Source organism: Electrona antarctica (assembly GCF_951216825.1).
Source record: "Electrona antarctica genome assembly, chromosome: 5".
In the NCBI taxonomy this organism is placed as follows: Eukaryota; Metazoa; Chordata; class Actinopteri; order Myctophiformes; family Myctophidae; genus Electrona; species Electrona antarctica.
In genome coordinates this window covers 20,152,228-20,168,355 of record NC_136810.1, presented here as the reverse complement: position 1 = coordinate 20,168,355, position 16,128 = coordinate 20,152,228, and the positions used below count along the sequence as shown (strand labels likewise).

At 42.4% G+C, this 16,128-nt stretch overlaps 1 protein-coding gene across 1 annotated transcript; it reads left to right on the top strand.

Annotated features, from left to right (window-relative positions):
* Window positions 1-8,898: 8,898 nt before the first annotated feature.
* LOC306923884 (vomeronasal type-2 receptor 26-like) lies at window positions 8,899-12,979 on the top strand (the record flags this gene model as incomplete). The annotated part of the gene is made up of 4 exons (XM_079502228.1): window positions 8,899-8,916; window positions 9,455-9,724; window positions 11,846-11,969; window positions 12,066-12,979. 4 exons carry the CDS (start codon window positions 8,899-8,901, stop codon window positions 12,977-12,979), a joined length of 1,326 nt encoding a protein of 441 aa, XP_079358354.1.
* Window positions 12,980-16,128: the final 3,149 nt, after the last annotated feature.

Genomic DNA, 16,128 nt, shown 5'->3' with positions numbered 1-16,128 from the left:
GACTTTTTTATTGGACAATAGACTAGGGTATGCGCGTGACATCATCATCATACCCGGAAGTTATGCTGGAACGCCTACTGACGTGGCAAGAAGCTATACTTTCTGGCCTTGACAGCCCCATACATCCAAACCGAAAAGTCCTATCTGAATGCATTAAACGACGTTAAACTCACTTTGCCACTTACTGTACATGTGTATATGTCCTCCTCTGATTGTCGTCGTCCTCCTTTTTCTGGCCACTCAGAAGAATCTTTTGCCTCATCTGATTGGACAATAACTCCACCAATGGGTAAATAAAGTATTGAATGCATCAATGTTTTTCCCAGTAAATGTATTGTGGTATTGTGGCATATTAATAACTACATGGTTAGTCATAATTGTACATTTTAACTGTAACTTCTGCAAGCCATTTCTCCCTGCATCTCCCTCCAGTGTCTCACCAAAGTGCCTTAAACTGAAGTCTATTTGCATATCAATTGTTCCACAGGCAGGAAGCCAATCTATGGCATTCCAAATTGTAGGTTTTACTCTTTGACTTCTCAAGATAATTCTTGGGAAGTGATCTTTCGCCCTTGCCAGTATACTGTCTAAAGTTCTTGAAAGGATATTACTAGACAGGATAAGTGATTTGATCCACACCACAGACAATCAATTTGGCTTTAAGGCTAAACACGGCACAGACTTGTGTATCTATGCCTTAAAAGAAGCAGTAGAATCCTACAGAAGACATGTGACCAGATTTGACTGAGAGACTGCCATCGTGCAAATTCTAGCTTTTCACCAGAGGAGAACATTTTCTTTTTTTTTCCCTTTTTTTTTTTTCAAAATGAGTTAATAGCACAGGCAGACTCTTCACATACTAGAGGATGTCTGAAATAAGTGTCAGAGCTGAAATCGACATGTAAATATGAAATAAATGCTTAAACATGTAGCTAGGTGTAATGTTAGAGACCACAGAAGTGAACCTTTCAAGCCTGTTTTCTCAGCTCGCTGTTTTCTGCAAGACATGACTCTATAAGCCATATCTCCAAAACTGGTGGGTCAACTGAACAACCAATATTTCTATTTGAAGCTATGATTCCCTGCTTTCATGACATGAAAAAACGAAAATTCAAAAAAATCCAATGGCAGTCCCTCAGTCAAATTTGGTCACACATGGCTCAACCATGCTGATAGGTTTTATTGACGCTTCCCGGGCCTTTGACAGAATTAACCACTATAAGCTCTTTGTCAAACTGAAGCAGAGGGGTGTGCCTGGATGCATTATACGCATCCTGGCATACTGGTATGCCAAGCAGAGTATGCAGGTAAAATGGGGGAACAGCCTATCTTCCCCCTTCAGTGTAGGCAATGGGGTGAGGCAGGGGGGGCTGCTGTCCCCCGCCCTCTTCAATCTGTATATGGATGACCTGTCAAGGCTGCTGGGAGGGTGTAGGACTGGCTGCATGATAGGTAACACCTTGATCAACCATTTTATGTATGTCGATGATTTGGCCATTGTTTCCCCGTGTAGTGCTGGGTTCCAGCAGCTACTGAACATTTGCTCAGTAGCAACATATTAACATATTAGAATAACCTATACGAAGGAAGTGGCAGGCACTCACCTCTGCTGATTATAGGACAATTACAAAGAGATGCGTAGGAGAATAAGGAGATGCAGCCTGCAGTCGGGGTGCATACTTAGTTTAGACTAGTCTAACTAGACATGTTAATTAATTTTAGTGTTTTGAAAAGATCTCCAGCGGGACTCATTACCTTCATTAGACATGGAAACTAATTATCTTCGGGCTATTTCATCATCCCTGGGCCACATGTCATCATCAATCAGTGATAAACACACCGCACCTTTGCTTGCCCAGTTCATGTTTAATTGTCATCCACCCATGGGTACAGCTAGTTTGTTGTTGTCAGAGTCAGACGATTAGAGATGTTCTGCCTACAGATGCGTCTGCAGGACACTTCTGAATGCAAGGTAGTTGCAATAACACAAAGCTATACGCCCACTGCTTTATACAAACCAATCATAACACCAGCCAGGGTTGTTTTTGGCAGCAAATTTAGTCGACTAAGGTGGCTTTTAGACGAGGATGGTGTTCATAAGAAACGGCAAAATAAAGTATCGTTTGCTGGGGTCCTTTTAGACGAGAAGGGTGTTCTCAGGAGGTGAAAACGCATCAAAGTGAAACCACCTCCCAGAGTGGAAATCTTTGAGAACGCCGTTTTATCCCTTCTCCGTGTAAACAGGCAAAACGGTGAATCCGCAAAACTTATGACATCATGGCTCGTGTTGGCTCACAGCGCATATATTATTACATTGATGCAGAGCCATATAATTATGATATAATGGAGTTCCTGAACAAGCCTCCCTCCTCGCCTACAAAGCGCTGCTCATCAGCGATGGTGAATGTAAAACCATGATGTAAATAAAATGCCTTAATTGTGATAGGTGGCAGCCGCGGCAGCAGCGTTTATGTAGCCTAATGTATTATAAAATATATAACCAATTCCCGTGGCGCACTCTGCCTGCATGCTCTGGGCTGTCTGTCACCACCATCACCCTCCCTGTGAATGAAAATAAAAATCCTCCCCAGGTGATTAAACAAAAAGGAATCACCCTCCCCTATTAACCTATTGTTTAACATTACATTTACCTCTGTATTATTTATTCCTAACTTTAAACTGGTAGCGTTTTTAATATGTGAGAAAATAAAGTGACCGCAAAAATCGCGAAAAACTGTCCGCTCTGAGGCTTGAACTCACGGCCAATGCAGACAATGGTCTCGTAGTCTAACACCTAACACAGCAAGCTATGTAAGTCATTGAAAAGTGGGGGTTGGTGTGTGTACTTGTAGTGTGTGTTGTAGTGTGATTGACACGGGGAACAATGAAACTGTTGCGTGAAGGTGGAGCTGGCTCTTCTTCTTGTGCATAACGTGGGTGACTGGTCTATTTGGCAGCCCGTTACCGCCACCTAGCGATATTATAGCGTTTTCATAAAGTGTGCGTTCTCGTGTAAAGGGTCAATAAAAACTGAGAACGCAACGGGACTTTGCCGTTTTATCTGGAGATGGTCGCCGTCTAAAAGAGGCCTAAATCTACAGTTGATTTAGTAGACTAAACTGTATTTTGGCGGGTCTTGATGCTCATTTTACACTTGCTGAAAATAGCCGATCTACATGCTCTACATGCTATAGCATGCAACCAAGTGTAAAATTACTTATACTGGATCTCTTGTCCACTAGTCCCTTCCTAACATTTTAGTCTAGTTTTTATTTGTCGATATATTTAGTCTTGGTTTTAGTCATCATAGCTTAGTTTTCATTTAGTTTCCATTTAGTTTTCGTCAGTGAAAAACGGTAGTCGACGGACATTTTTCGTCATAGTTTTAGTCGACGAAATCAACACTGACACCAGCCCAATGTGAAGGACCGCTCCCTGGTTCTGCAATTTTCTCCTAATAGTTTCCTCAAATGAAGAATGAGGGATTATTGCATCATTCTCTAGCTGAGTGAATTGTTTAGAGACTCACTGGAAATAAACTCAAACAATCTGTTGCTTTTAGGGGAGGCCGCCAAATCTTTGTGTGATATTATAACCACTTGTACCCTCATTCTGGGGAAACATTAGCTGAAAATAGTAAAGGTCAAGTATAGCCTATTGAAAGTGTATTAATAAACAAACAAACACTGATGATAGTGCTGTCAAACAAGTCCAGGGGTCATCAATGTGTGGCTTTTGACTGTGGCTTTTTTAACATTTATACAATGTTCTTATTTTGACCATAAGACCCAATTACTGAATGTCAGTCTCCAGCTTTTTATGTGCAAGGACGGACCCCCATAAAGTGGACCTGTAGGGTCCATTTGGTTCCATGTGTACACTCTCAGAGTTACAGACCTGTAAGGGTTAGAGCTAGCTCTTTGTGTTTGTCTATACTCATTTTGTATGTTTTATTTATTTATTTTTATTTTTCCTTTTTTGCTTAATCAAACAAATTGGAAATTAGATAAACACAAAGACATATTCAAAAAATAATTAGCATACAAATGGTAATAAATATATAGGTACATACAAGACAGGTGTCAAACACAAGGCAAGTCTGCACAACATGTAAGCAGTCTAGAATACTACTATTAGCTACACTAGTAGATTACTACTAGTATACTACTATTAGCTACACTAGTAGATTTTATAACTGGATTGTCAGACCTCCACTGAGTCCACTCAGCCTTCAAGTCTAGTCCTTCATTGTGCTGATCAGAGCACCATATGGCCATTTGATGTGCTAAACACTGTTATGTGTGCATTCCCTATACATACAGTACATGTACATTCTGTGGTGTGGCTGTCAGATCCCTGAACACTCAGGAGTGTCAAGTTTGGTGTGGATTGGAGCAACGGTTGCGCCTGGACAAATATGGCCCCTGGAGCCCTTGTACAACATGTGGCCCTTAGAGCCCTATATGAGACAGTAAGCTGCATTGTAAAATGTGGCCCCTGGTGTGACTATAGTATACTGTCATGGCAGACCCCTGAACAATGTTTGTGGCAAGTATGGTGCGGATCAGAGCAACGGTGCGCCTCGCAAATCCAGATGGATGGTCTGTGTTACGTCCACCAAAAGTAATGTACCCTTCCAACCAGCAGGCCGGTCTTATTGACTATAGGCAAGTGACACCTCCGAAATAGTGTCCTGGACTAGTGTGTTAGTACTCAGTGTGAAGGTAGTATACGGGGCTGTGCCACCCTAGAGCTCCAGCTCAGATGGGCGTTGTGAAAGATTATGCAATGCTATTGGCACAGGGGATGGCACAGCACTGTGTATAAAACGTAACAACTGGACAATGGGTTTAGAGAAAGGGGGAGAGTACAGAGCGGGACAGTCATGGGGGTTTCTCTAGACACACACCTGCTTTCGTACTTGATATTGTTCTCTGCCTTCTCTCCTCTGTGTTCCTCCTCATCGTCCTCTTCTTGTGAGTTACAGGCACCGTTTAGTCATAACAGGATCTACAAGCCTGGGGACTTGGTTCTGGGCGGCTTGTTCGATATCCACCTCTCCTCTGTCTTCCCTGATCTGTCTTTCACCTCCAAGCAACAGGACCCCATTTGCCATGGGTGAGTTCACAGATCATATCCAAAGCAAGAGAACAGGGACTTTCTTTTGATGTATGGCCCATCCCTGTACCATATAATTGATTGATGTATAACAGAGATGGCAAATGAAAGCTTAAAGTGGCATTTCTTTGTGATAGTTTCTTCATTAACGCGTTCAGACGGGCCCAGACATTGGCTTTTGCCGTGGCAGAGATCAACACAAACCCCAGCCTGCTCCCCAATGTCACGCTGGGGTATCTTCTCTATGACACCTGCTTCACACTCGGAGTGGCATTCCGTGCAACACTCTCATTGATCGGTGGGAGAGAGGAACAATTTCAATTGGACGAGAGCTGTGTCGGCTCTCCCCCAGTGCTCGGAATTGTGGGTGCTGAATCCTCAGCCAATTCCATTGCCATCTCTAGTGTGTTAGGTTTGTACAGAGTGCCCATGGTAAGTGCACTAACATGAAGCCCCCTGCTACCATCACCTATTGATGATTTTGTTGTTTATCAAATATATGATGTACAATGTTATGTTAGTATTGTTAAAGCTTGAAAGACAAGTCAGGGTGCAATGCATTTGTGTTCCACGTTGAATGAATGAAGAGTTTATTTCAGTGCTGTACAGTTACATGGTAAGTTTCATCATTTGCATTTAAGTTTTACAAAGAGGTGGCACCGAAAAGGTCTAGGCTGAAGCCAAAGCTTATTTTGCCTAGCCTTTTTTTAAGAAAATAAACAAAGAACGTTGAGAGAAGTTGAGAACTTTCAGATGGAGAACGGTGGGAAGTTACAATGATCATTTGATTCATCCTGGACCCGAGAATAGGAATTCTAAGGCCCTGAGTCTCATGGTCACATATGATATGTCTTGGTTGGGGAGTAAGCTATTTGGTTTCATATTCAGAATGTGTTATGTTGTGGAAATTGAACATTTCCTTGTGAGAGAATGAAGAGTTGCTACTAATATGCATTTTAGAAGATTTATTCAACACAAAAGATGTCAATAATATGACAATAATGACTATGTAATATAATAATGAGAACTATAATAATGAGAGAATAAGAGTGAGAGAGTGAAAGGAACAAGGAAAGGGGTTGGAAGGAGATGGTAGAAGGAAAGGTGGACAGGGTCCGGCAGCTCCGGCTGCCTTGGAAGCAATGGAAGGCAACGGGAGTCTGACACCGATCTGGATGTTGGGGCAGCTTAAATACAGATCCTACAAGGATACATAGTTGGTATTCTGGCATTCTGTCTGTCTGGCCAAAAGATGTGTTCTCAGTAGGGATGCACGATTAATCTGTAGCAAAATCGGAATCGGCCATATCGGCCATAAAATTGCCATATCGGTATCGGAATGGTCTCAAAATAATACAGATTATTTAATTGTTTTTCACCAGCAAAAACATGAAAAATTATAAAGAAATCTACATTTAATTTGTGTACTCATGTCATTCAGTAGTCATTCAGTTGTGAAAACAGACACTTGGAAAAGAGTATAATGCTATTTATTGAATGATTGAATACTTTATTAACAGGCTTTGGGCCAAGCCCAAGCCCCTAGAGCCTATAGGCTTGTTTTCATTGTGGTCCTCTGTATAATATCGGAATCGGTCAGAATCGGTATCAGCAAATTTGACCTGCAAATAATCGGAGATCAGATATCGGTCATAATTTCATAATCGTGCACCCCTAGTTCTCAGCACTTGAGTATGGAAGGTCAATTCGGCCTGACTATGAAATGTGCTGCTCCACGCTTGGCGTCCGAGAGCGTACGTTGGTCACTACCCTTACCCTGACCAACTTCTTCCATTCTCATCGACTGCAGAATGGAATGGCCTCGACATACTGCTAGTATGTCGAGGCCATAGTCACTGCCCTAGCCAGAATACATGACGCCTGATACGAGAAACATTCTCCTTGCGTTCAGTTCATACAACCTTAGAACTTGTGGTCTTGCTGCCAGGGTCTGAAGCTTGCTACAGAGGAATAGCTGCTTGACTTTCCTGTATGAGCCCCAGTGTTGTTTTTGGCAGCACATTTTGATTTTAGTTTTAGTCATTAGTCTCACTGTATCAGTGTTAGTCTAGTTTTAGTCGACTAAATATCATAAGATAGGCGGCTAAATCTACAGACGAGGGGCGTCTGTGGCTCAGGAGGTAGAGCAGGTCGTCCAATGATCCATGGGTCGGCGGTTCGAATCCCGGCTCCTCCTGTCTACATGTCGAAGTGTCCTTGGGCAAGACACTGAACCCCAAATTGCTCCCGATGTGCTGGTTGGTACCTTGCATGGCTTCCGCTGCAATCGGTGTATGAATGGGTGAATGTAATGCACAATCTATGTAAAGCGCCTTGGATAAAGGCGCTATATAAATGCACCATTTACCATTCATTTATTTACAGATGATTTAGTCGACTAAAATGTATTTTGGCGTCGTAATGACTGTTTTAATACTGTTTTAGTGTTTTTCCTTTTGCCGTCGTAATGACTGTTTTTGTGTTTTTACATTTGCTGAAAATAGCCGATCTACAAGTTCACGCGACACGTTGTGAACTTGTAGACCTGCTATCTTCAGCATGCAACCAAGTGTAAAATGAATCATACTGGATCTCTTGTCCACTAGTCCCTTCCTAACATTTTAGTCTAGTTTTTATATGTTGACGAAATTGTCAATATATTTAGTTTTAGTTTTAGTCATCACAGCTTAGCTTTCATTTAGTTTCCATTTAGTTTTCATCAGTGGAAAGAGGTAGTCGACGAACATTTTTCGTCTTATTTTCAGTCGACAAAATCAACACTGATGAGCCCGCTACCTAATAACTAACCTAATGAGGGTGTGCTAAGACTGATAATAAGACATATTATCAGACTCATTTACTTCCCTTGCTAAGACATTACACATTTCAGACAGCAGTAATACAAAAAAATCACACCTGTGTGAAGTGAGGGCCACTCTTCATCATCAATCATACATCATCTCATTCCTTCCTCAATCATGTAAAACCATAAATGAAATTCCGGCCCATCACAATTTGCGTCCACTCCTCACTTTTATCTTCAATGTTTGTGTTAGGACAAAGTTTGTGTTTACACGCGCACTAAAAGCTGGACATAGCCCTCAATAGAAAAATAGGCTAAAAGGAATATGAATTGTATTTCTATTCTGTTACATACAAATCACACTCGTGTGAAGTGAGGGGCACCAACTGTATTTTTATCAGCCACATGACTTCTTATCTCGTCATTCAGTTCAGTGCCCTCAACAAACGTTAAGTCCATAGACTTGGCTGACAAACGATTTAATGTACGTCATAAGCGCGCTCTAAACAAACATTGTAATATCCTCAAAGTGCATAGGCTTGGCTGACAAAGGATCTTTTGCCAGGATGTTTGTTTAGAGTCTAAACAAACATCGTAATATCCTCGAAGTCCATAGGCTTGGCTGACAAAGGATTTACGTCATAAGTGCTCTAAAGTTTAGAGCACTTATGACGTAAATCTTTTGCCAGGATGTTTGTTTAGAGTCTAAACAAACATCGTAATATCCTCGAAGTCCATAGACTTGGCTGGCAAAGGATTTACGTCATAAGTGCTCTAAACAAATATTAGAAATCCAATAGACTTGGCTGCCATATGACATAAGCATCAAAAGTAGTGCATTGGTATTTTTTTCTCTTTCTTTTTCTTAAGAAAGTTGTATAACAGAACAGATGTTTTGTGTGTTTTAGGTAAGTTACTATGCCATGTGTGCGTGTCTGAGTGACCGGAATCAGTACCCTTCCTTCTTTAGAACCATCATGAGTACCACCATCCAGGTGAACCTCTCTATTAAAGTAGTACATGTTCCACACAGTTGACAAATACTTCCCTCTAGTGAGTGTAATTGATATTGCATATTTCACCTCTCTTTGCTTGTATGAAACTACTGGAGCCTAATAAGGTCTTGAGTTGACAGCATCAAGATAATCATTAGACCTTTTCATTATGGAATCTGTACAGGAGATTCATCAGACAGACAGACAGACAGACAGACAGGCAGACAGACAGACAGACAGACAGACAGACAGACAGACAGACAGGCAGACAGACAGACAGACAGACAGACAGACAGACAGACAGACAGACAGACAGACAGACAGACAGACAGACAGACAGACAGACAGACAGACAGACAGACAGACAGACAGACAGACAGACAGGCAGGCAGGCAGGCAGGCAGGCAGGCAGGCAGGCAGGCTGGCTGACTGACTGACTGACTGACTGACTGACTGACTGACTGACTGACTGACTGACTGACTGACTGACTGACTGACTTTGTGAATAAATCAGTTGAATCATTCTTTGTCCATTCAGGTGCGAGCTATGCTCCAGATCATGAGACGGTTCGAGTGGACCTGGGTAGGATTGCTGTTTAAGAATGACGCCTATGGTCACGATGTTGCCCAAATCTTCCAGCATGAGCTGGCCCAGTCTGGTTGGGGTTGCCTGGCATATGTGGAGGTTCTGCCCTGGGACAGTGACCCTGCTGAACTGCAGAGGATCGTCTCTGTCATGGAGAAATCCACAGCTCGTGTGGTCGTTGTCATTGAATATGGGACCCGTGCGATTAGACTCATGGACGAGGTTAGGGGTTATACTTGTGATCCCATGTTGACCCATTTAGATATGAGGCCGATTCTAAAACAAAAACTTGCATACATTCAGCACGCACGCACGCACGCACGCACGCACGCACGCACGCACGCACGCACGCACGCACGCACGCACGCACACACACACACACACACACACACACACACACACACACACACACACACACACACACACTATATATATATACATATATATATATTCAACAGGTGGTAAAGCAGAAGGTGACAGGGCTGCAGTGGATAGCTGATGTGGCCTGGACAACAGACTCAAACCTCCAGATTCCTCGCTACATACCGTACCTGAGAGGCACCCTGGGTGTTGTAGTCCGTCGTGGAGAGATACCAGGCCTCAAGGAATTCTTGTCGAAAATACATCCTGAACATTACCGTGACAACAGCCACGGAAACATCATAGTGAGTATTTTGGTTACTTTCAACGTTCAAGGTGATCTTTACTGTTAAAACCGTGTACAGGCCGCCTACATACCTTCTGCAGGGCTTGAGAGCGGGGTTCATTAGCGTTTCTCAAGCTTTACTTTGGCTAGTTCATTCAATTGTGTGATTGTCCTGGAGAAGAAGGAACTGCCACTGGCCTTATTTGTGGTATTAATGGTAAATAGTGCATTTCTATAGCGCTTTTATCCAAGGCACTGTACAATGTGCATTATAGCACATTCACCCTTTCACACACCGATGGCAGAGGAAACCATGCAAGGCACCAAACTGCTGATCGGGAGCAATTGGGGTCTCATGCTTTGTCTTGCTCAAGGACACTTCGACACTAACTCTGGGGGAGCCTGATCAAGCTTGGGAACCTTCCGAATTTCGTATTTAAGCTGCAATTTCAATCTCACGTGTTTTTGAGTGGTGTAAACCACTCCTACAACTGGCTTTGTTAGTTTACGTGTCTGTTCGTACCAAAAAATGAGCATGGTTGCTATGGTCACCCAGTTCACACGGGTGTGATTTTTGAAATACTCACAAGGTATTATATTTCTGTAAAGTCTTGATTTTTGTTTCTTCAGGTGAGGCAGTTTTGGGAGCACGCATTTCAGTGTAAATTTGCACCCCTTCCGTCAGAGTGGGTGGATGCTGGTGGGAGGGTGTGTACTGGACAAGAGGACCTAGGAACAGCAGAGACTACCCTGCTAGATGTGTCTGACCTCAGGATAGAGTACAACGTGTACAAGGCTGTGTATGCTGTGGCCCACGCCCTCCATGACATGTTGCAGTGTGTGCCAGGAAGAGGGCCTTTCACTGGGCACAGCTGTGCCAGTTTGCAGGCAATACAGCCATGGCAGGTGTGTGGTATTAATTCACAGTTCGCAAGAGTTTCTAGTTGGACTTCATTTTGAATAATAATTAAAGTATATTAAAGTATAATGTTTACCAATGTCAGTTGTTTGTTTATTGATTGATTGATTGATTGATTGATTGATTGATTGATTGGGTGGGAACTGGGAAGGATGTATTTTTCTGTGCTGGGAAAGCATTTGCCAGGTTTGAAATGGTGTCAGGTTCAAATTGGCCTCATTTCACAAATCAGGTGTGTGTGTGTGTGTGTGGGGGGGGGGGGGGGTTACTTTGCAGGGAAAGATCAGTAAAAGTGAACACAGGTGCATGAAGAGGGCAGATGTCACGTCTGTAGTAATCTGAGTTCCCAGAAGTTTTTTTTCTAGCCACTAGGGGGGGGGCGAGAAATGTCTGTAGCAGCTTGTTTAAAAGTCTCTTCTTCATCATTTTGTTGTTCACCGTCATTTCCATAGCTTGTGTATTACCTCAGGAAGATCAACTTCACCACATCATTTGGTGATCACGTATTATTTGATGAGAACAGTGATGCCTTACCCATCTGTGATGTCATGAACTGGGCGTGGTTCCCTGATGGAAGCGTAAAGGTTCAGAATGTAGGTTTGTTCAAGAAGTCAGAATCCGCGGGTGAAGAGCTCCTCCTTGACGAAGACAGCATCTTCTGGAACTTTGAAACCAAAAAGGTCACTTTGGCTGGCTAAAATACCTAATGTATAACTCATGATGTGAATGTATAGTTTAGACTGAATTGATCAAAAGTTGTACTTACTTACCTCTGTAGCCTCCTCGGTCAGTGTGCAGTGAGAGCTGTTCCCCTGGAACCCGTGTGGCCAGAAGGAAAGGAGAACCTGTCTGCTGCTTTGACTGTATTGCTTGTTCTGAGAGAGAGATCAGCAACCAGACTGGTAGGTTTAGGTTTACATTATGAATGTGTACAGTGTAGGTTATCTTTAGGCTGACACTGTACTTGTCTGTCCCTTTAATATTCTCTCCTTTGTTAGACTCTACAAAGTGCACCAGTTGTCCAGAGGACTTCTGGTCCAGTCCCCAGCGTGACCACTGTGTCCCTAAGAGCGTGGAGTTCCTCTCCTACCATGAGGGCCTGGGTATCTCCTTGACAACCATCTCATTGTTAGGCACACTTATTTGTGCCGTTGTCCTGGGGATCTTCATCTATTATCGAGACACACCCATGGTACGTGCCAACAACTCCGAACTCAGCTTCCAACTCCTGATGTCACTCAAACTGTGTTTCTTGTGCTCACTTCTGTTCATTGGCCGTCCCAGGCTCTGGACTTGTCAGCTGAGGCATGCAGTGTTTGGGGTCAGCTTTGTGCTGTGTGTCTCGTGTATCCTGGTAAAGACTATGGTGGTGTTGGCTGTGTTCAAGGCCTCCAAGCCTGGGGGTGCAGACATTATGAAGTTTTTCGGTGCAATACAGCAGAGAGGAACAGTTCTGGCACTAACTTCCATCCAGGCAATAATTTGCATAGTCTGGCTTGTCTCTGCCTCACCAACTCCTCATAAAAACACACAATACAACAGTGGTAAGATAGTCTATGAGTGTGAAGTGGGCTCAACAGTTGGTTTTTCAGTGTTACTAGGTTATATTGGTTTACTGGCACTCCTCAGCTTCGTCTTAGCATTCATGGCTAGGAATCTTCCAGACAACTTCAATGAAGCCAAGTTGATCACCTTCAGCATGTTGATCTTCTGTGCCGTGTGGATAGCCTTCATCCCAGCATATATCAGCTCTCCAGGCAAATATGCAGATGTAGTCGAGGTATTTGCTATTTTAGCATCTAGTTTTGGTCTATTGGTGGCGCTGTTTGGACCAAAGTGTTATATAATCATTTTGAAGCCTGAGAGAAACACTAAGAAGTCCATCATGGGTCGAGGTGTCACCAAGATGTAGAATAATTCAAAGCTAATATTTTTCTGACTGTTTAGGATTATATGGATATATTTGATTACTGATCACTTATTATTATTACTTTTGCGCAAGCAGAGCGCGCAAGTATTGTGGTCGTGCTGGTACGAATGCACGTGTATGCTTGGTAAGTATTGATGGTGACGTAGTTAAGATATGTATCAATGCCGGGTTATAACTGGCTTTTGATGGTGACGTAATAAAGATAGGTTTCAGATTACATGCATGTACAGTATACATACAGACATTACCTTTAATTAACCCGACACTGAAACATATCCTAATTACATCACCATCGACAGCCAGTTATAACCCGACATTGAAAAATATGTTAATTACGTCACCATCAACATCAGTATATATATACCTACCAAGTATACGCACGTAAAAAAGCCAGCCGACCACAGTATAGTACTTTCAACTTACAACTTACTATACATGTTAGTATACATACGTTACCAATATTGAACCATATCGTAATTACGTCACCATTGACAGCCAGTTATAACCCGACTTTAGTATTTCATTTCAATGTTTCACAGAGAGGCTGAGATTTGAAAGTCCATAGCGGTCGACAGTACTTGCGCGCTCTGCTTGCGCACTAGTAGGCCATTTATGGCCTACTAGTGTGCAACACGCAAGTAGGCACTCGAGAGAGTGCAGTTCTAGTTTATCTTGTTATCACCTTGTTATTATTATTTATCTTGTTATTATTATTATCTATCTTAAATAAAGTTGTGAAAGGTTAAAAGAGTATACGTTTGGTGATATTAGACAATGTGCACCTCTTCATTGTCTTTGAATAAATCAGGTATGTCGCCTATTACGTAGGTTTAAAAATGGGCAAATCTACCCGTAGGCTATTCTTTTCTAAATACATTATTTTGAAGGCCTCTGGTTTCAATGGGTTAAATATGCTTTGTGTGCTATTTTCATGGTACAAATCACACCCGTGTGAAGTGAGGGGCGCTCTTATGCATTGTACATCATCATGACGTAGAATAGACACTAGGCCTATTTGCTCAGACACTATGGTGTAAAATTCTCCATTCATTGTCAATGGGAATTTAATGTTTGTGTTTGTGTATAAGACAAAAATAGACTGATTTACTGATTTGCTGAGACACTATGACATATAAATTCTCCATTCATTGTCAATGGGAATTTAATTTGTGTGTAGGACGAAAATCTACAGTAATAGCTGAAAATATAGGAGGGAAAATCAATATTTTTCCCGCAAAGCTCTAGTGGAGTAAGGATACGTTTTAACAGTGATACAAATCATACGAGTTGCATCATGATGGTGATATGGTTGACGATATGATACATAGGACGATATCCGTTCATTTATTGGACGATACCCAATTTCAGGAACCACAGTGGAGGACAAATATATTTACCATCTAAATCTAAAATGAGTTTAAATAACATCACGTCATAATCATGAAATACAATACCTAATAAGTCAGAGTTGAAATCGGCATGTAAATAATAGCATAAATAGCAACTTTGCAGTACATTGATCCTCTATAATACGTCATAGTAAATTAATTTGGCTACAGTCATACTGTAGCAGTGGCGTCCATTTTGCGGAGCTACAGATTCACATTCATTTTTCCCATAGCATTTTTCGACAATATTTATATAAATTATTCTAAGCCTGGCACCCAGCCATCCAGGCTCCAGCCAAATCATGACCATAAAACACTTGATTCTGTGTCAAAAACGGTTTGAAAACAGCAAAAAAGGGTATTTATTAAATATCATTTACCAGTAAGACGCCTGAGGGCGAGGTCTCATGCACGCATCCGCCTGGGTAACAGCAGACTGCTGGGTGAGCGCTGGTGCCTTGGCATGGGGGGTCAGATCAACATATGGAATGAATTCTGTACTGGCCATATATGGAGCGTGTCTTGAGTGTACAGGGTTTGATGAGGACAGATCAACATATGGAATGTCAGAACAGGTCAGCTCCATAGAGATCTAAGGGTGGCAGCGGGGGCAGTGTCTTGAGTGTACAGGGTTTGATGAGGACAGATCGACATATGGAATGTCAGAACAGGTCAGCTCCATATATAGAGATCTAAGGGTGGCAGCGGGGGCAGTGTCTTGAGTGTACAGGGTTTGATGAGGCCTTAATTTTCGGCCCTGTTGAGAACTCTAGTTCTCACCGGCTGCCGGGCGTACTAATAACTTTGGGGCAGGCCCGTCTAGAGTTTAAATGGACAGGTATCAGTCAAAAGGGAGACATCGAAGAGGAAGGATGGATGGGGAAGGATCAACATATGGAATGTCAGAACAGGTCAGCTCCATATATAGAGATCTAAGGGTGGCAGCGGGGGCAGTGTCTTGAGTGTACAGGGTTTGATGAGGCCTTAATTTTCGGCCCTGTTGAGAACTCTAGTTCTCACCGGCTGCCGGGCGTACTAATAACTTTGGGGCAGGCCCGTCTAGAGTTTAAATGGACAGGTATCAGTCAAAAGGGAGACATCGAAGAGGAAGGATGGATGGGGAAGGATCAACATATGGAATGTCAGAACAGGTCAGCTCCATATATGGAGATCTAAGGGTTTGAGGTCAGATGTAGAGTTGCTGGCCAATATTGATGACATCAGGGATCTCCATATATGGGCATTCCCATATGGGCTTAATATTGATCTCCATCCCTGATGATGTCATGGGAAATGGACGTTCTCATAGTAAATGCGGTCGCAATAATTCATTTTTCAAATATGTATTATTGTGGGCTCGAGAAGCGAGTCCACTATTGTTATCATATTTCTTCCCGTAATATCAAAATGTGTTTTCCCTGGATGCCTTGGATTGTGACCATTTGTCAGACTAGATTTCCCCCCATTTAGTGTTTTCTTCAAAATACACTTCTGTTGTCCGAAATTCGCAGAGTGGGGAAACTGGTGGATTATCTCTGGAGTTGTGTGATCAAGATGTATCGCTCATAATTTCCCGCTCCAATTGTCGCATGTTAAACATAGCAGATCTACAAGCTCAAAACTTGTCAAAACTGTCGTGCAAAAGCGTAACTTTTCACTTTAATATTCCCTCACACGCGACAGAAAAAAGAAAAAACGAACAAAAAACAGGTTTCCCTTTTTTCAGTCATATTCTCCGTAATC